Raw genomic sequence first — 21,272 nt, forward strand, 5'->3', positions numbered from 1 at the left:
GGGAGTTGTGGAGTATTATTTTGACTTTTTAACTCTACCTTATTTAAGTATAAAATAGAGCACAATTTTGTTTTGTTTCAATGTTTAGCCCGGCTCGAGGTTACTATAGCACAAAGAATAGACAGCGCTGATGCCTATTTCGGACTACTTTAGTATTTTAGTCGAGTACGAACGATTGTTGGGCGGTAAATTCAAAAATTGTTCGTACTCGACTAAAATACTAAAATAGTCCGAACTAGGCCTTAAAGCTAACGCAGCCAGTGTGAGCAAAAATTGCTAAAGATATTGAATATCTTTAGCAATTTTCCGAGTGTTCCGAGGAACTTGTAAAACATTTTAATAAAAAATGTGTATTCGAGGCACAACTAATGTTACATATTTAATTTACGTAACATCCAGTCTCCTTCCCAGGTGTTGCCACATTAAATGCTGTAATGTGTTTCGCCTAAAAGCTTTACGTTGTCAACGTGCGCTATTTAAAACTATACTAAGAAAGGAGGTCTGAGTTGCGGTGTTACTGCACCCACGGGAGCGGCGCATACAAGTAACGTAGATACCTTTTTATTATAAAACTAGAAGTTGATGTACCATAGAACATATTGTGGTGTAATTTTGTAAATATCAATTTAACGATTTTAAACTCACAAAACACATTACTCGTATTTTGTCCAGCCTTTTATTGTCCGTCTACAAAAAAATACCTAATGTTGTTTGCCCCATATGTGTCAGGGATTTGGCGCTAAGCCACCAACCACCAATGCGAATTGCGAAGCCTCAATGTGGACTTAAGATGATACATTATGGTGTTTGACTGAATAATGATCACTATCAGATGTAAATGATAATGTGAGCGACCGACGGTGTAACGTACTCTCCGAAGCCATCTTGCACTCCATGGGTATGACACTACTAACTTTCCAACTTTGGGTTTCTTATTGATAATTTCTTGAAATAAAAAAAGTCAGTATATCATAGCAATATCTAGGACTTCATGATTCGAGAGCATAATAGCTAACCACTTGACCAACGATGCAATAGGCTAGTTTACACTTTCTTAAAAGGGTTTGAATTCATCATCGTTACATTGATAAAATTATCAGATTTTTTGATACATAAAAATTGTAATTTTTAGGTAGGTAAACTATATTTTGTCTGTTTCATGTCACGTCTATATTTTATCTGTTTCATGACATCACGTAAGCCCGGCTTAGTGTTTGTCAAAAATAACAGCTATTTGATGTTTACGGTTTATTCCTTTAGGCCTAGTTCGGACTACTTTAGTATTTTAGTCGCGTACCTATGAACGATTTTTGGGCGGTAAATCCAAAAATTGTTCGTACCTACTCGACTCTGTACGGCCTATAAGTGACATCAAGTAACATCGTGACATCAAACATCACAAAATGGACGACAGCGTTTCAATTATCAATGATATAATTTTTATTAATAATAATTATCGATATATTTCGGATCATTAACCCAAAATACGAACATAGTTTATATTTTTATATTTTTGATATTATTGTTTTATATTTTTGATATGAGTCAACTACCCTATTATTCAAGATCTTACCTGCTGTAAACTAAGACTTTTCACCAGCACTTGTCCAGAATGCGTATGCCTTCCGAAGCCGACTGGTCCGAAGCCGTAGCACAGTAGGGACAGTAGCAGAACCAGGGTCTGCACCGTGCTCACCCACCACGTGAAGTACGGCCTGTAGTCTGTCATCTCGTCCAACTGCCGAGACACCTCCTCTTGGTTTGTCACAGATTTGCGAAGGGATCGCCTGTAAAAATGTCGACATATAGATTTAAAAATCAGCACAAAAAGCACCACCTTCGGCTTTAAGGAGGTGAAGGGGTTTGGACAAACAGCACTTGCCTCGTGTAGCGTTATCATAATAACTATAGATACCTACATCTATATTTTTATTAAATCTGTAAAGAGATCAATTCTGTACATCTATACTCATATTATAAAGCTGAAGAGTTTGTTTGCTTGTTTGATTGAACGCGCTAATCTCAGGAACTACTGGACCGATATGAAAAATTCTTTCATTGTTAGATAGCCCATTTATTGAGGAAGGCTATTTATATGCTAATTTATCCCCGTATTTCAACGGGAACGGAAACCACGCGGGTGAAACCTCGCGCGCGAAGCTAGTGAAATATATTTCCAAAATAACGATCCGGGGGTGAATAGTGATCGATACTGATGGCAAAAATTCAATCAGTAAGATTTTTGTCTGTCTATCCGTCCGTCCGTCCGTCCGTCTGTCTGTCTGTCTGTCTGTCTGTCTGTCTGTCTGTCTGTCTGTCTATCTGTCTTTATGTATCTTTATGTATGTTCGATAAGAAAACAAAAACTGCTCGACGGATTTTAACGAAACTTGGTACAATTATTCTTCATACTCCTGGTCAGGCTATAGTATGCTTTCATCGCGCTACGATCAATTGGAGCAGAGCAGTGAAGGGAAATGTTGGGAAAACGGGAGAAGTTACTCAATTTTTACAGCGATACTACTGTAGGTAAGGGCTGGATTAAAGAGGTCTATAGACCTCGTTAGACGAAGTCGCGGGAATCCGCTGGTAATAACTAAAGCTACTTATATAATAAAGCACGCCATGTACCTAGGTAAATAGGTATGGAGCAAGTTTAGAGAGAGATGAAAATATGAGACCTAAATATTAAAGTTTCTTCATGTGCTTCATTGGGACGTTCCCATTATTTTTTATTTTGTGTTTATCAAATGCCACCCGTTGTTTACTTTTTTTAAGGAACAGTTGTAACTTTTTTAAGGACTGAAGAGAACGGGCGCTTAATTTTCTGTTTAAATTCAAAAAATCCTAGATCTGAGAGCGAGCTCACTGAATTTAATAACCAAGTAATGTTAGCTCTCTTAATCACAAATCTAGGCGTCTAGGTAACCTACAAAGTAGTTACAGGTAGGGATTGAAAATGTCGCAAATGGTTTCGAGAAAAGGATCATTGTGTCTGCTCCACGGATTTAAGTCAGAAAAAATATTTAATTAAGCGCCCCAAATATAGCAATACCGTAATTACAGCGTCGGAAGTGAATTCAAAAGAATGAACCAGAAAATGCATAAAGGGATTATGACAGTTTTTTAAATTGTATATAAATTAAGAGTATAATAATAGTAAGGCAATTTTCTAAAAGGAACAGGGTATCTGCGATCATTACTTACTTTCGGAGCTAAAGGGATTTTAAGGGTCAGATTTGCGGCGCTGAAAAACGCCCCATACAAAATGGCACGAACTAATGACGTCGTAGGTAATGTAATGATCGTTAGATTTGTATGTGCGTTCAAACAAAATTACTAATATCTTTGTTATTTGTGCGTTTATGTTTATAGTTCACGTATTAAAAAATGTCACATTTAATGTAAGGAAGCTAAAACTGTATGAATTTTCATCTAATTACGATAAAAAAAAATTAATAGATTTTGAGATTTTATAATCTCATTTATTTTGCAAATATCCAGACAATCTTTGCTTTTAATGTATAAATTAGTTAACATTGACCTTATTAACCCGAATGTATCAAAAATCAATATATTCAAACCTAGTCATCATCCCCATTGAATTCACATTACTATTTGAGCTCACACCCTTTTGGCCGTAATACCCGTAGCATTTTACCAACCTGTACTACCACGGTAACTAGAGGGTGGCGCCCTCTAGTTACCGTGGTATCATTATTACAACACTGCATTTATGGAGATAGATCTATAAAAATATTATTAATATTATCTTTTAAAACCAAGCGATATATAAATAATTGTCAGTATAAACCAAGTGAATGAATATAAGCCAGATAACTGTAAATAAATAAAAGTCAAAGAGAGAAAATCGCGAAATGTCTCATAAATAACACCCGATGCCATGTCCACGAGGTATTAATTTAAAAACCCATTACAGCAAGTTAAAATTGGAATTTCTGGTAAGCAGGGTAATAAATTGAGACAGGTGAATAATGTGCGGTTCGAAGTTATTTTATTATTTAATTATTATTAGTATTATTGTATAATAAATATAACATTAGGACAAATATCAATATTAATTATGAAGAAAAAAGAAAGCAAAATTAAGTTATAAAATCTACATATAAGACCTATCTAGTGCTAACTGTATGATTTCTAGAAATAAGAATAAAACTTAAATATCTAAAAAAGTTTTATTCTTATTTCTATCGATATGAAACTTAAAGTTACGCATCGATGCTTCTTTTTATGAAAATTTAATTTCCTTCAAAAATTATTAAATACTAGCTAACCCGGCAAACGTTGTTCTTCATATAAATTTATTTCATACAAAAATACTCAAATCTCTATTAATAAATGGAGGGTGAGAGAAAGGAGGGTCAAAAATTTTTTTTCAATCAAAAATACAAGAAATTGTAGCGTTGTTGTCTAAAAGAGCGAGAGTAAATAAAAAAAAAATTAAAAAAAGCTCACTAGTCAAAATCTACTCTTATCTACATAAAAAGCAATAAAAAGGAAAATTTTCAGCGACTTTATAACAACTAGTTTTTCCAAGAAATATTACTAAACAAGTTAAGTTCGTAATTTTATTTGTTGCCGGTTTCCTCACGATGTTTTCCTTCACCGTTTGAGACACGTGATATTTAATTTCTTAAAATGCAGACAACTGAAAAGTTGGAGGTGCATGCCTCGGACTAGATTCAAACCCACCCGGAAACGAAAGCAGAGGTCATATCCACTGAGCTATCCCGGCTCTTACGGCTCTCAATAATGTTAGTATGAAACTTTTTTGTGGGATACACAGATTTTTTTTAAATTATCTATTTGAGATATCTTCGAAATATTATAAAGTGGAATATTATGCAGATGGCAGGTGATTTCTATAGACGAAGTGCTTTGTAGGCGCTCTTTTATAATTACGACTCGGATCGATAGAGCGAGTCGACGTCCGACGAGTAATCCTGAAAATGATTCGCCCACCGCAGACTGAGCACTTTTTACTTTTTCAAAAGGTAGTTTCCAGTGGAACAATGTAGACTGTAGTCGGGTTTTTATTTACGAGGAGTTTGTCAAACATTGAATGCGCGAACGGATGTGAAAAAAGGCAAGAGTAAACCGTTCTTTAGGAATCTGTTCGTATCAAAGGAAGTTATTTTCCTAAGGCCGTTATCCTAACTACCAATTAGTTAGAATATCGGCTTAGTTTTAGATTTTTTTTTTCACCATGTATAATATTTGCACACTATTAATTTAGTTGAATGTTGTAAAAAACAATAATTCTTGCAAATAAACAATTATTATTATTATTAAAGAACGGTTTATTCTTGCCGTTTTTAACATCCGTGCAAAAAAGAAAATGGTTTGATAAGCTTTGAGGTCTTAACTACTATCACCACCACTCGGTGCAATCCCCAGAACCAAAGGTCGCGGTCAATAGCTACGCGAAAAGCTTTCCTGTCTTAAAAGTGGAAAGTCTTAATTTTTTGAGTAGTGAGTGGGTTTTGAGTTTGAGTGGTGGAACTTGGGTAATGGAATCTTTTCCACTCTCTAAGTGTAACCTACACTCAATATAATCTATACTTATAATAAATCTGTAGAGAGGTCAATTCTGTACATGAAATATATTTCCAAAATAACTGTCAAAGGGTGATTAGTGATCGATACTGATGCCAAAGATGCAAACAGTAAAATTTTTGCCTGTCTGTCGATCTGTCTGTCTGTCTGTCTATCTACCTGTCTTTCTGTCTGACTGTCTATGATCGTTATAGAAACAAAAACTACTAGACGGATTGTAACGAAACTGGGCAGGCTATAGTATTTTTTTTTATTCTTTACAAGTAAGCCCTTGACTACAATCTTACCTGATGGTAAGTGATGATGCAGTCTAAGATGGAATCGGGCTAACTTGTTAGGAGGAGGATGAACTTCCACACCCCTTTCGGTTTCTACACGGCATCGTACCGGAACGCTAAATCGCTTGGCGGTATGTCTTTGCCGGTAGGGTGGTAACTAGCCACGGCCGAAGCCTCCCACCAGCCAGACCTATATATATTAAGAAAATCTCAATCTGCCCAGCCAGGGTTCGAACCCAGGCCTTCCGTCTTGTAAATCCACCGCGCATACCACTGTGCTACGGAGGCCGTCAAAATTTACGTCCGTATACTTTTCATCACGCTACGATCCTATTGATCATAGCGTGATGAAAGAGCAGTGAAGGGATTTGTTGGGAAAACAGGAGAAGTTACTTAATTTTTACAGCGATACTACTATAAGGGTTGGATTAAAGAGGTCTAAGGGAGGACGAAGTCTCGGACATCCGCTAGTAGATAAAATAAAGCTATTCACATAAATACACCCACCTATAAAAAAATACTACTTGCATTCTAAACTTTTCATTATTTATAAAATTTCCCAAATAACAACCAAAGTTTTCCGTGTACAAAGAATATATTACAATATCTTCCGCGCCACAAAGAAAACGATTATGAAATTTAAAACAGATTTTTGTATTCTTATTATAATTCTTTTAGATATCGCTGAATACTTCCTGAATAAAAATTTAAAAGAAATACAGCTTATAAAAATAAAAAGCCGTGATAGCCCAGTGGATATGACCTCTGCCTCCGATTCCGGAGGGTGTGAGTTCGAATCCGATTCGGGGCATGCACCTCCAACTTTTCAGTTGTGTGCATTTTAAGAAATTAAATATCACGTGTCTCAATCGGTGAAGGAAAACATCGTGAGGAAACCTGCATACCAGAGAATTATCTTAATTCTCTGCGTGTGTGAAGTCTGCCAATCCGCATTGGGCAAGCGTGGTGGACTATTGGCCTAACCCCTCTTATTCTGAGAGGAGACTCGAGCTCAGCTGTGAGCCGAGTATGGGTTGATGACGACAGCTTATAAATTGTTATTTATTATCCTGTTGTTTTTCGCACCTGTGTCTTTTTTATTACTAAAGTCACAACAGCAATAGGCGTTTTTGACGGCCTCCGTGGCGCAGTGGTATGCGCGGTGGATTTACAAAATGGAGGTCCTGGATTCGATCCCCGGCTGGGCAGATTGAGATTTTCTTAATTTGTCCAGGTCTGGCTGGTGGGAGGCTTCGGCCGTGGCTAGTTACCACCCTACCGGCAAAGACGTACCGCCAAGCGATTTAGCGTTCCGGTACGATGCCGTGTAGAATTACCGTGATTTTTTTCGACACTTCAAAGTATTATAGCCATATTATAACCAATGTACACAGCACAAAGTCTACAAAATTATATACCAAAACTTGCTCCATCACTCAACTATCTATTGGTTAAAACCACACGAGTATCTGTTCAGTAGTTTCGAGATTATCGCAAACAGATAGACAGACAGACGCGTGGAAGACTTTATTATATAATTAGCGCACGCCCGCGACTCTATTTGCGTGAAATTCTGTATTCACAAACCCCGTGGGTACCATGACTTTTTTCGGGATAAAAAGTAGCTAATGTTCTGCTCCAAGATGCATATTGTTTTCATACAAAATTTCTTTGGCATTTATAACATTTTAAATTAGACAGACTTTCTTTGGAATTTATACCATTAGTACCATAGACTTACGATTCGGTACAAGTACATTATAATTCTATGATTAGTACAGATATTTCCTACTAATATTATAAACGCGAAAGTTTTTAACCGACTTCAAAAAGGAGGAGGTTCTCAATTCGGTCGGTATTTTTTTTTTATGTATGTACACCGATTACTCAAAAACGCCTGGGCCGATTTCAAAAATTCTTTTTTTGTTTGAAACTGTATAGCCATTTCTGACAGGACCACATGAAATAACACTGTCTGCAAAATCTAAATCTATAAGATATTCTCACATGGCTTGAATTAATACATCACCGGCTTAGCACCGCCTTCATACTGATCAGCAGGTAGAACATATTATGATGTTATTTTTCGCTTTTTAGTTTAGTGGGTACGTTTTTAGGTTTTGAAGTTGGTTGTATTTTTTTTATTAAATTTTTTTATGGATGTGATTCTACCCTGGGTTAACACAGGCTACTTTTCATTCCGGAAAAATCCATGGTTCCTGCGGGATTTGTAAAAAACTAAATAAACACGCGGACGAAGTCGTGGGCGTCCGCTAGTTATATAGAAATGTGCTTTTAACATCCTACTAATATTATAAACGCGAAAGTTTTTACGGATGTATGTTTGTTTGGATGTTTGTTACACTATAACGCCGCTACCACTGAAGTGATTTTGCTGAAATTTGGAATAGAAACAGATTCTACTCTGGATTAACATATAGGCTACTTTTCATCCCGGAAAAATCCATGGTTCCCGCGGGATTTGTGACAAAACTAAATTTCACGCGGACGAAGTCGCGAGCGTCCGCTATCTATTTATATAGAAATGTGCTTTTAACGTGTAGGTAATACATTAATACATTATTCACAACAGTTTCCTAGTAGGTATTGAAGTTTCGAAAATGGTTAAATGAAATTATGCTTTGGAACATTGATTGCATAATTAACTTGCAATTTAGATTCGTGATCATGCAATCGCTTAAGTGGCTTGCGACTAAGTAGGTAGCATACCAAATGACCTGGCTGCATACAACCATACATATCCACATCAAAAATCAATACTTGTTACTATTTTTATTCATTTAACACGTTGTTACCGTGCATGATAATCCTGGGGGGATGATGACTAGGTTTGAATATATTGATTTTTGTGATACATTCGGTTAAATAAGGTCAATGTTAACTAATTTATACATAAAAAGCAAAGATATTTGCAAAATAAATAGGATTATAATATTTCAAAATCAAATTAAAAAATATTTTATCGTAATTAGATGAAAATTCATACAGTTTTAGCTTCCTTACATTAAATGTGACATTTTTTAATAAATTAACTATAAACATAAACGCAGAAATAACAAAAATATTGGTAATTTTGTTTAAACGCCCATACAAATCTAACGATCATTAATTGCCTACGATGTCATAAATTCGTACCATTTTGTATGGGGCGTTTTTCAGGGATCCGCGGCAGCGCCGCAAATCTGACCCTTTAAATCCCTGTAGCTCCGAAAGTAATGATCGCAGATATCTTGTTACCTACTTTTAAAAAATTGCTTGACTATTAGCGTCCTCTTAATTTATATACAATTTAAAAAACTGTCATCATCCCTATAAGACTCGATTTGTATCGAATTGTATCGAATGTATCGAATAAATTCAGTCAAAAACGTATTACTTATATTTACACAATCAATCTTACAAAACTAGGAACGCACAGTAGTGCAGATGGTGTGGACCTCCAATCACGCAAATCTTGATTGAATCAGCGTCATATAAATATGCCGTTCAGTTCGTGGAACCCCACCGGTGACGTCGTAGTGGTTCCACAGGGAGCTAAACGGCATTTAAAGAAAGCTTCGTGGAGCAGTGTAAAACTCGTAGTTCACGCTAGTATGTCGCTCGTTGATCCAGCGGTGGAAGTAGGACGCACATAAATATCTCGCGCCTTCGCTGCCAGCCTCAGTCAATTCACTCTCTTCGCAGCGAGCAGTCGTATGCATGAATTGGTATGCACTTATGTATAGGTAAGCACTATGTGTGTATGTATATATCGGAGCATTTCACGCGCGGCCTCAGTATGCTGCAGCTCGGCGCAGTGCGTGGTTGCATGCTTGGCATATTGGCACGTATGTAGGCAGGTAGCTACAGGACTCATCCCCTAGTGAAAACGTACAGGCAGTCCAGACACTCGCCCGGATCTTGTTGTTTTCAAAATCGGCTTGATCTGTTTGCACGATGCTGGAGGCTGCTTGAATCTTGCGTCTTCACTGATGGTTCGGGCTTCGAAGTTGTAGCTTCCTGCTCTGTGCGCTTCGTATACTGCTCGGAATCGTCTGTGTTGATCGTGTATGCAGGCTTGAGTGTGTCAATTGATATGACTGCAGAACGTCTCTCTGGCAACTGTAGCTTGAAGGTGTTGTTGTTGTCTGTCTCGTTCTAGCACCTTGAATGGACCTTCATAATATGTTGCCTGAAGGGGTTTTGTCACTGCATCGTTTCCTAAAAAGACGTATTCGCAGGTTTGTACTGTAGGTAGCTCGTCGATCCACGTAGTATGTTGCGATAGACGGGCTTTCAGTGATGTCTTGAGCGAGCGGTGCCATCGTTCAACAATTCCGTTTGCTTGCGGATGGTATGGCGATGTACGGGTATGTTGTATGCCCATAGTTCTCAGCAGCTTCGTGAACAGGTTGCTGGTGAAGTTTCTACCCTGATCTGTAGTGACGTAGCTTGGTATGGTACACCGAGTTTCTTCACTACTGATCAGGGTATTGACATATCTAGTACGTACGTCATCAACCCATATTCGGCTCACTGCTGAGCTCGAGTCTCCTCTCAGAATGAGAGGGGTTAGGCCAATAGTCCACCACGCTGGCCCAATGCGGATTGGCAGACTTCACACACGCAGAGAATTGAGATAATTCTCTCATATGCAGGTTTCCTCACGATGTTTTCCTTCACCGATTGAGACACGTGATATTTAATTTCTTAAAATGCACACAACTGAAAAGTTGGAGGTGCATGCCCCGGACCGGATTCGAACCCACACCCTCCGGAATCGGAAGCAGAGGTCATATCCACTGGGCTATCACAGCTCTTATACATATCTAGTGCTCGTAGAATATCTTCGCAACTGATTCTGTAGAGGTGTTGTCGGTAGGTACAGCTTCGGGACATCTCGTTGATCGATCATGGTGACGAGATATCGATATCCTTCGGGGCACGTCTCTAGAGGGCCCAGACAGTCCAAATTCACGTGCTCGAACCTGTCGCTCGGTGAGAATGTTGATGGGCTGCTCTTCGTGTGGCGTTGTACCTTGCATCGTTGACATTGAATGCAGTTCTTCGCTAACTCTCTGACTTCAATGTTCATTTCAGGCCAAAAGAATCTCTCCGTGACGAGTTTGAGTGTACATCGGCACACGTACCTACACCTATGGTACCACCTATATTTTTTTTTACTTTCATATTGTGGTGTTTTCAGTAACGACTAAAATCAACAACACACCAGCTTCGCACCGACTTCAACAAGTTACCCCGTTGTATCATAACTTACCATAAGGTAACACTGTAGTCAAGGGCTAACTTTTAAGAGTGTGCGATATGTAATTTGGTGGTTACAAATGGTTCTGGATCTCAGATTCTGGAAAAGTTAGGAGCCTGATATTTGGGTAAATGATATTTCAAAGTGTTAGCTTCGTTATGACTATACAAAATACACAATTTGTAAAACTTTTCTCGATAGTTTATTTTTTTTGAAAAATATATGTTTTGCTCACATTTTGCTTTCAATCTCAGGAAAAGTAAACTTATTTTCTTAAATTTTTGTTTTGTATAGAAAATTAGGTATATATCTTGAACATGGTCATTTTGTTTTTCGTTATGTTGTTTAATTTACTTGCAATTAGGTAAAAATGGTTTTGGCGCTCATGTCATAAAATTTTCGTCGCACGTTAATCGCTCCGTGCTTTTCACTCACGTTAAAGTCATAATTCGGCGTCTCGCTTGCGCTTCGAATTTTATCCATATCGTACCGACGTGCTGCGCGCTCTTAAAGAATAAAAATAAAAAAAATTGTTTACCTGAAAAATCTTCCAACAACCCCCATTCCAAACTGCCTTCTATTTGAATTGTCTGCTAAAGGTTCTAACATTGGTGTGTGGATACGAATGCCTCCAGCTCCCCAAGACACGCTTCTGTCCGGTCTTCTATACTCCACGCTAGAAGTCCCAACAGGCGACCGGGCTCTGGAAACAGAAAATTAAATCAAACAACGTTTATTAAATAAATTGTCCAACATCTTAAGAAGCTTTCGCTTAACTGTTGGATCAAGAGTCGGATACAGAAGGCAGTGATTCTTGAGACGGCGCGTATTGTGAGGAGGTTCCTCATTCTGGAGCCCTGACCACCGCCAGTTGCTTGGGCACTCAATTTTTTTTATTCTTTACAAGTTAGCCCTTGACTACAATCTCACCTGATGGTGAGTGATGATGCAGTCTAAGATGGTAGTGGGCTAACTTGTTAGAAGGAGGATGAAAATCCATTAATTCAACAATATTATTATCTAAAAAGTCGAACCTGACAACAATAAAATAAACCATCATCAGACGTTCAAATACGCGAACAAACTATACAATTATTTCTTTGCATCAATAATTAAAATACAATTAATTAATGATGTTGTTACACCACACCATTATATTAATTCCATATTGTGTATTCATGTATAAAATACCAATACAATAATATAATTGGCATAGCCGTGATAGCCCAGACCTCTGTCTCCGATTCCAGAGGGTGTGGGTTCGAGGAGGTGGGAGTTATGTGCATTTTATGAAATTAAACATCACATGTCTCAAACGGTGAAGGAAAACATCGTGAGGAAACCTTCACACACGCAGAGCATTAAGAAATTTCTCTGCGTGTGTGAAGTCTGCCAATCCGCATTGGGCCAGCGTGGTGGAACATTGGCTTAACCCCAACTTCCCAACTCCGGGCTGAGAATGTAACTGAAAATTTCTCACAATAAAGAAAACAAAGAAAATTCTAGATCCAGGATTAGAGTCAAGGACCTCGTGATCCTAAATTACATAAGCTAAGCAATAGATTAACAAGGCAGTCTATGCTCCTACCAAGAACTATGCTATCTCAATCTTCCAGCTTTTATAAAATCACAATTATCTTACTATTCTCTCTATTCTTCCCTTCTCACTATATTAGATAACTAGCCGACACCTCGCGGTTTCATCCGCGTAGTTCTAGTGAGAATACGGAGATAAAATAAAGCCTATGGCACTCGTAAATAATGTGCCTTTCTACAGTTCGTAGCATGGTGCGGGTGACAGTTCGCTTCACTCTTGAAAGTTTGCCGCGATTCACGATAATAGTACGTATTATGAACGTCATACAGGCAACTGTCACCCGCACCATGCTACAGCGCCAATAGTATATAGTGGTAAAAGAATTTTTGAAATCGGTTCAGTAGACACCCTACATGACACCCACATGTGCGTAATGAGATACATTACGACATTGAAATAGGTGAAATAAGCGATACTTTGCTAGCAAATGTGTTAAAAAGTCTTTTTACGTATTTTCTATACTATAGATAATAAGATACACGTTATTCTTTGTTATGATACCTATTAACTCATACGTTAAAAGTATGCCAAGCTACTTCACCAAATAAACTCGTATTAAACCTAACAATAGCTTATGAATTACAGAACGTAGTACTATTATTAACTACCAGCTGACACCGCGCGGTTTTACCCGCATGGTTCCCGTTCCCGTAGGAATATGGGGATATATATATCCTTCCTCGATAAGTGGGCTATCTAACACTGAAATAATTTTTCAAATCGGACCAGTAGTTCCTCAGGTTAGCGCGTTCAATCAAACAAACTCTTCAGCTTTATAATATTAGTATAGATTCTGTGGTTACGGTACGGACGCACAAAGCCATCCAATTCAATTTATCAGAAGCATAGGCTTTGTCTACCCTCGGCTAAAGGTACCTAAAGACATACAGATAATGCGGCAAAGTCCTATAAACGGCATTTATGTTTAGATGTTTCTTTAATAATATTAGGTATTTTTATAATTGATAAAAAATCACATTTGTAAATTGGGCTTAGACAGAATTAGCTGGAATTGATAAAATCTTACGACACGGAATAACAGGAAAATAATAATATATTGTAGTTCGAAATACAAAGATTTTGGTGTGGGTCGAGAAATTCTGTTAGCTATAAATGCAGCTTGCAAATTTAAAGTTTTGCTGAATTGTACTAAAATGTATGTAGGTTACAGCAAGTTTATTATATCATACCCTACAATATTACATAATTCATGTAACTAAAGCATAGTCAACAATATAATATGAATAGGTTTCATAGACGAGTAATTCCTGGCGTAATGCATACGTTAGTTGGCCCGATTTAATCTACTATTCACAGACCCTTGTCACAAAGATTTGGGTAAACTGATATATCTGTCAGACATGCTACGACTTGGTAGAGATTTAAATTAAAGTCAGCGCCAAATTCCTCTTTGTCCAGTTTTATTTTCAGCTTAGCTCACTCTCCTGTATTTTATTGCTTCTCATCCTACAACGAAAAAAAATGTAGAGTGACATCGCATACATTTTTAGTAGACACACAGCATTCAGCAGTTCTAGCATTCAATTAGGTATATTCGTAGCGTAAGCAATGTAAATAATATTGTATAGTAAATAACATCGTAGTTAGGTATGCCACTACGACTATATACGCATAAGATCCAGATATATTTCATTTTACAACCGACTACCCCTCAAAGGCGAGTCGTGATAGTCCAGTGGATATGATCTCTGCCTCCGATTCCAGAGGGCGTGGATTCGAATCCAGTCCGGGGCATGCACCTCCAGCTTTTCAGTTGTGTGCATTTTAAGAAATTAAATATAACGTGTCTCAAACGGTGAAGGAAAAACATCGTGAGGAAACCTGCATACCAGAGAATTTTCTTAACTCTCTGTGTGTGTGAAGTCTGCCAATCCGCATTGGGCCAGCGTGGTGGACTATTGGCCTAACCAATCTCATTCTGAGAGGAAACTCGAGCTCAGCAGTGAGCCGAATATGGGTTGATAACGACGACCGCTCAAAACTAACCAGCCCAGATAGATAAACGACATTCGATAAAATCATGGGTTTCTCAGTTTCTGTGCCAAAGAGGTCGTGAAAAGTTTATCTTTTACTATAAAACTAATTGTGAAGAAGTAAAATGATTTTAAATATCAAATTTTCTTTGTCTCTTACTATTTCAACCTACATTTTGATACGCCATGACGATCTCGATACTTTCTATTCTTCAATTTCCGCTTTCCATTTCAATGTACCAGGTTAATTGAGTGACTATCTTTAATTACCTTATAGTTCGTTTTATTTGTATCAGGCATTTCACTGCGGTACAAAGACGCTATTCGATAAATTAGACATTCATGAGCGGGTTTTTTCGTGAATGGATTTAGTATAAAATAGCAACACGATTTCATTGCTTTCCACGAAGTAATTTGCCTCGTAGAACGTTGGTAAACATTCTCTTCAAATTCAGCGTTAATTCAGGTTAATTCAGCGAACATAGATATCAAATAAAGTTGAATTTCGGAACAAGTATTGGTCACAGTTTTTGTTATCTCTAAATTAATTCGGTTTGAATACCTTAAATATACTCCTTAAGGGAAATTAGTTTTCTATATGTAGCTACGACTGAAAATCAACCTATCTAATTTTACGAGTATAAATACTGTTTGAAATACAGCAATACTCGCTACACTTTTATCTATGAAAAAATATTATGAAAACCAAGTAAATGTAAAATATTTAGTCTCTAAAATGAAGTCACTTCCATTGTTCGTTCGCTTAGAGCTTTAAAACTATTCAAGGGATTATAATGCCTCAATAGCTCAACGATAACAGCGGTCGGACTCACCACTGAGGGGTGGTGATTTAATTCCCGCCCCGTTGGTCTATTGTCGTACCCACTCCTGGCACAGTCTTTACCGACTAGTTGGAGGGGAATGGGAATATTGTCATATTATTATAAAAAAATATGGCAAATATTCTTTAAAAATAATAATAATAATAAAAATGCCGATTTCAGCAATAGATAAAGTTACTCAAGAGGAAAGTTTATATGTATATCATGTACATACATATTGAAGTACAGAACGGAGGCACAATGGCTGGCGGGTCGTACGTTTCGTCCCGGTTGATAGCGGTCGTAGGACATGGGGTGTGCAATAAATATCTACATTAGTACAGACTAATCATATTTGTACCTACCTATCATCCGTACGAAGCCGGGGCAAGTCGTTAGATATGTTATAAAGCTATCTGCAATATTAATTTACTATTTTATCTGCATTTATCGTTGCCTCATCATCATCGTCATCAAATCAGCCGATGGACGTCCATTGCAGGACATAGACCTTTTGTAGGGACTTCCACGATACTGAGCCACCTGCATTCAGCGAATCCCTGCGACTCGCTTGAAGTCGTCAGTCGACCTGGTGGTGGGTCGACCAACACTGGGCTTACTAGTGCGGGGTCGCCATTCCAGCACTTTGGGACCCCAACGTCCATCGGCTCTTCGAACTATGTGCCCCGCCCATTGCCACTTCAGCTTCGCAACTCGTTGAGCTATGCCAGTGACTTTGGTTCTTCTGCGGATCTCCTCATGTATGATTCGATCACGCAGAGATACACCTAACATAGCATCGCTCCATCCGCTCCATCGCTCGCTATGTGACTCTGAGCCTTCTTATGAGGCCCATAGTTAGCGACCAAGTATCGTTGCCTAACTAAAAATTTAAAGTAATATAGATTGAAGTAGTAGTGAAGCCTTCATATATATAAAGTATGAACAACCCTCATGAATTAATTGTGGGACACACTTGGAATAATGCTGTTCAGAGTCCTTGAAAGGTGAAAAACACTCGACCGTTCAACCAGCTACCTACCTACTTAAAATTTTATAACCCTAAAGTAGAAGTCGTAACAAATTCAGACCTGTCTGCCCTTTTTTATCGTTAAGCAATAAGACTTTATTATTGTTAAATTCAATTGGAGAGAGACAAATTCAATATCGAAACAAGTTCTCTTGACGAACGCTACAAGTTCCTAAAACCGTTATTAGATCTACATTAATGAGATAATGGCGCTGTTTCCTGCGATTCGAATTCTCGTCATTGTCTCAATAAATGAGCATTTAGTCCTCATTCGCACGAGAGTTTTTTATCGGACGTTAAAAACGCGTTCAAATACATCAAACGCATTCCCAAGTATTTGTTCACGCGACAGCGTTTTTAAAACAGGACGCCTTTTTTCGAGGTGTGTTGCATTTTGTATTTTGGGAAAAAAATTGTAAAATTCAAAATTAATTTATTTCAATCAGGCTTAGTGTACAAGCACTATTCAGTCATTAGGTCAGGATTATGTCATAATTTATTTAAATGTAATGGTGGTAATAATAGTCGAAAGCTTAAAATTAAAGTTATAAGGGTTCCAAACGCGCCCTGATCCAAGAAGAGCCCACAACAAACTCAGCCAAGGTTAATTTTTTTTAGGAAATAGACCTTTATTCAACTTCATACTACGAGTATACGCTACGCCCGCCAACGCTGGGGTTTAACGCATCGCATTTATAACTCTCGTGCGAATGAGGCCTTGTTAGGCGTCTTTCGGTTTTTTCGTTGTTGGATTGGTGTTACAGATGATATCAAAAATATTAATTGTTTCTAAACTTTTATGTCATTGTCAAAGTATAATTGTTAAAATGTCAAACTGTCAATGTCAAAATAAATAGTACGATCTGAACCGCCAATGTGCTTTTATTATAGGTTATGGGCAGCGCGTAAAATTTTCCAATATTACAGTATAAAGTGTTAATATTTTGTGTTTTGCGAGTTAAAAATGAGTTCCAGTTATCTCACTAACGTACCTAAGCTAAAAGGGCGTGAGAATTTCGACGATTGGGCGTTCGCAGTTGAAAACCTATTAGTGTTGGAAGGCGCGGACAAGTTCCTGAAAACGGAGGGAACTGATGCTGTAGATATATCGGCAGATGCAAAAGCACGAGCAAAAATGATTTTAACGATCGATTCATCATTATTTGTGCATATAAAAGAAACAAAGACCACGAAGGAATTGTGGGCAAAGTTACGTTCATTGTTCGACGATTCAGGATTTTCGCGGAGGATTACTTTGTTACGTCATTTGATTTCTATAAGATTAGAAAATAGTGAAAATATGACGAATTATGTGACTCAAATAGTGGAAACTTCTCAACGTTTGAGCGGCACCGGATTCGCCATCAACGACGAATGGGTCGGTTCATTATTGTTAGCCGGATTACCAGAGCGCTTTATGCCTATGATTATGGCAATTGAACATTCAGGCATTCAAATAACAGCCGATTCAATTAAGTCTAAGTTACTTGACATGGAAACGTCAGACAGTAACGAAACTGAAAGAAACGCGGCGTTGGCAGCAAAATGGCACAAGAACAAGAAATCGAGTTACGATGGTGGCAGCACTAGCAAATATGGCGTCGGCTCGAATTCGAACACGTTGAAATCGACTCAAAACACAAAAACAATTATTTGTTACCGATGTAAGGAAAATGGGCATTTTCGTACTCAGTGTCCACTTTTGAAGAAGAATACAGAGAATAAAAAGCAGAGCAACGCTTTTAATGTTGTTTTTCTTAGTGGAGGATTCAGTAAGAGTGATTTTTATATCGATTCAGGTGCAAGCATGCACATGACCGCTAATGAAAGCTGGTTGAAGAATCCAATTTATTCTTCAAGTTTACCAGAAGTGATAGTGGCTAATAAATCAAAAGTTCCAGTTTTATGCTCAGGGGATGTGGATATAATTACAAGTTATAACTATAGCATAACAGTGAAAAATATGTTATGTGTTCCTAGTCTGACAACTAACCTATTATCAGTCAGTGAGTTGATAAAAAATGGAAACAGTGTTGATTTTGTATCCAACGAATGTCTAATAAGGAATAAATTAGGCAAATTAGTTGCTAAAGCAGAACTAATTGATGGTGTTTACAAAGTGAAATTGAAAACACAGAATTGTTTAATCGCTTCAACTACAGTGAATGGTGATACATGGCACAGGCGACTTGGACATATAAACAGCAATGATATGAATAAGATGAAACGTGGTGGATTAGTGGATGGTTTAGAATACCCGGGTGTATTTACAATAACTAAGTCAAGTTGTGAAATATGTTGCGAGGGAAAACAATCACGGCTACCATTCCCCACAGGCTCACGTGCCACAGATATATTACAGATTATTCACTCTGACATATGTGGTCCCATGGAGACTAAGTCTATAGGTGGAGCAAGATATTTTCTTTTATTTATCGATGATTACACTAGAATGACCTTTATATATTTTTTGAAGACAAAAAGTGATGTGTTAAATCATTTTATAGAATTCAAGTCATTGGTGGAGAACTATCAAAATAAAAAAATAAAAATACTAAGATCAGATAATGGCAGTGAATACTGCAGTAATAATTTTGAAGATTTCTTAAAAAAAGAAGGAATAATTCATCAAAAAACAAATCCGTATACTCCGGAACAGAATGGGCTTAGCGAGAGGTCAAATAGAACCATAGTGGAGAGAGCGAGATGCTTACTTTTCGAAGCTGACCTTGAAAAGAAGTTTTGGGCAGAAGCTGCAAACACAGCTGTCTATTTAAAGAACAGATCAGTAGCTTCAGGTATTGAAAAGACTCCATATGAATTATGGACTGGTAAAAAACCGAATTTGGCACATATTCGCATATTTGGGAGTCCTGTAATGGTGCATGTCCCGAAGGAGAAAAGGACTAAATGGGACAGAAAATCAAAGAAGCACATATTAGTTGGATTTTGTGATAATATAAAAGGTTATAGAATTTATGATCCTGTAAAAAATTCTGTGACAAGCAGTAGAGATGTGGTAATACTAGAGAAACCTAAAAAGTGTGAGACAGTCACCATACCTGTAGAAACCACAGATTCAGTGGGGGAATCTATAGAGGAATCAGTGGTGAAGTCTGAATTACTAAATCAGTCTAGTTCAAGCGAGTCTGAATATATGGATGGCCTAGATGATAACACACATAGTTTTAAAGATGAGGAGCCCAAACACATATCTTCAGATAAAGAAAGCACGAATACAGCTGGCACTTCACAAGCAGCAATGGATTTTGAGAATTCAGAGAGACGGGCCAGAAAGAAACCATCAAGGTATGGCTATGCTAGTATATGTACTACGTACATAGGAGAAGAGGAGTTGACTTATGCAGAGGCTATTAATGGTCCTGAGAAACAAGAGTGGTTACAGGCAATAGCAGAAGAGTTGCAGTCATTTGAAGACAATCAAGTGTGGGAGATTGTCGATACTCCAGATAGTGAGAGTGTAGTGCAGTGTAGATGGGTCTTGAGAAAGAAATTTGATTGTGATAATAAAGTGAGATATCGGGCTAGGCTAGTCGCTAAAGGTTTTACACAAAAGGCTGGTATAGACTATCAAGAAACTTTTTCACCAGTGATTAGGCATTCTACTTTAAGATTATTGTTTGCTTTAAGTGTACAATTAGATATGAACATTACTCATTTGGATGTTACCACAGCTTTTCTTAATGGATATTTAAAGGAAAACATTTTTATGTATTTGCCAGAAGGTTTTCCGAGTCATAACAATTCAAATAAAGTGTTAAAGTTAAAAAAGGCTGTATATGGCTTAAAACAGTCATCACTAGCTTGGTATCATAGAGTAGAAGAAACGTTGTGCAGCTTAGGTTATAACAAAAGCAAATTAGAACCTTGTGTATTTATTAAAAATCATAGTAACAATAAGAAAACTATTATTGGGATTTATGTCGATGATTTCATCATATTTTCAAATTATAGAACTGAGTCTGAGTCCCTTATAAAAGCTTTGAGTCAAAAATTTAAATTGAAAAACTTAGGTCAAGTTAAGCAGTATTTAGGGATGAACATTAAGGTTGATAAGAATTCCAATACTATTACATTAGATCAAGAACATTATATTGAACAGTTGTTAAAAAAGTTTGATATGTTGAACTGTAATACATCTTATACACCCATAGAGCCAAAGTTAAGTTTGGAAAAATCTAATATTTGTGAGAAAGAGGGATTGCCATATCAGAGGTTAATAGGTAGTTTAATGTACCTAGCTGTTATGACACGTCCAGACATAGCTTTTGCTGTCAGCTATTTAAGCCAGTTTAATAATTGTTATTCACATTTACATTGGAATTATGCTAAGAGAATTTTAAAATATTTGTATAAAACTAAAAATTATTGTTTAAGATATTCTCAAGGAAAACCACAATTAGAAGGTTATGTAGATGCAGATTGGGCCAGTAATACTGTTGACAGACGCTCATATACTGGATTTTGTTTCATAAAATGTGGTTCTGCTATTTCTTGGGAAAGCAAAAAACAAAGAACAGTAGCACTAAGTAGTTGTGAGGCTGAGTATATGGCTTTATCTGAAGCATGTAGAGAAGCCATTTACTTACAGAATTTAGAGAGTGAAATAACAGGTTGTAGTTACAAAATGATATTGTATAATGATAATCAGGGTGCGTTGAAGTTGGCGAGCAATTATCAATTGCATA

The 21,272-nt window shown here is 37.3% G+C and overlaps 1 protein-coding gene across 1 annotated transcript in view; it reads right to left on the minus strand.

Moving 5' to 3' along the window:
* LOC112049692 (inactive rhomboid protein 1) overlaps window positions 1–21,272 on the minus strand; it is a 189,551-nt gene that overhangs the window by 14,819 nt on the left and 153,460 nt on the right. Inside the window, exons 5-6 of the mRNA XM_052884435.1 lie at window positions 11,660–11,824; window positions 1,574–1,787 (exon numbers count right to left, since the gene is read on the minus strand). Coding sequence (XP_052740395.1) covers window positions 1,574–1,787; window positions 11,660–11,824 — 379 coding nt within the window. The remainder of the gene's footprint in view (window positions 1–1,573; window positions 1,788–11,659; window positions 11,825–21,272) is intronic.

Source organism: Bicyclus anynana, chromosome 11 (genome assembly GCF_947172395.1).
Source record: "Bicyclus anynana chromosome 11, ilBicAnyn1.1, whole genome shotgun sequence".
Classification (NCBI taxonomy): domain Eukaryota; kingdom Metazoa; phylum Arthropoda; class Insecta; order Lepidoptera; family Nymphalidae; genus Bicyclus; species Bicyclus anynana.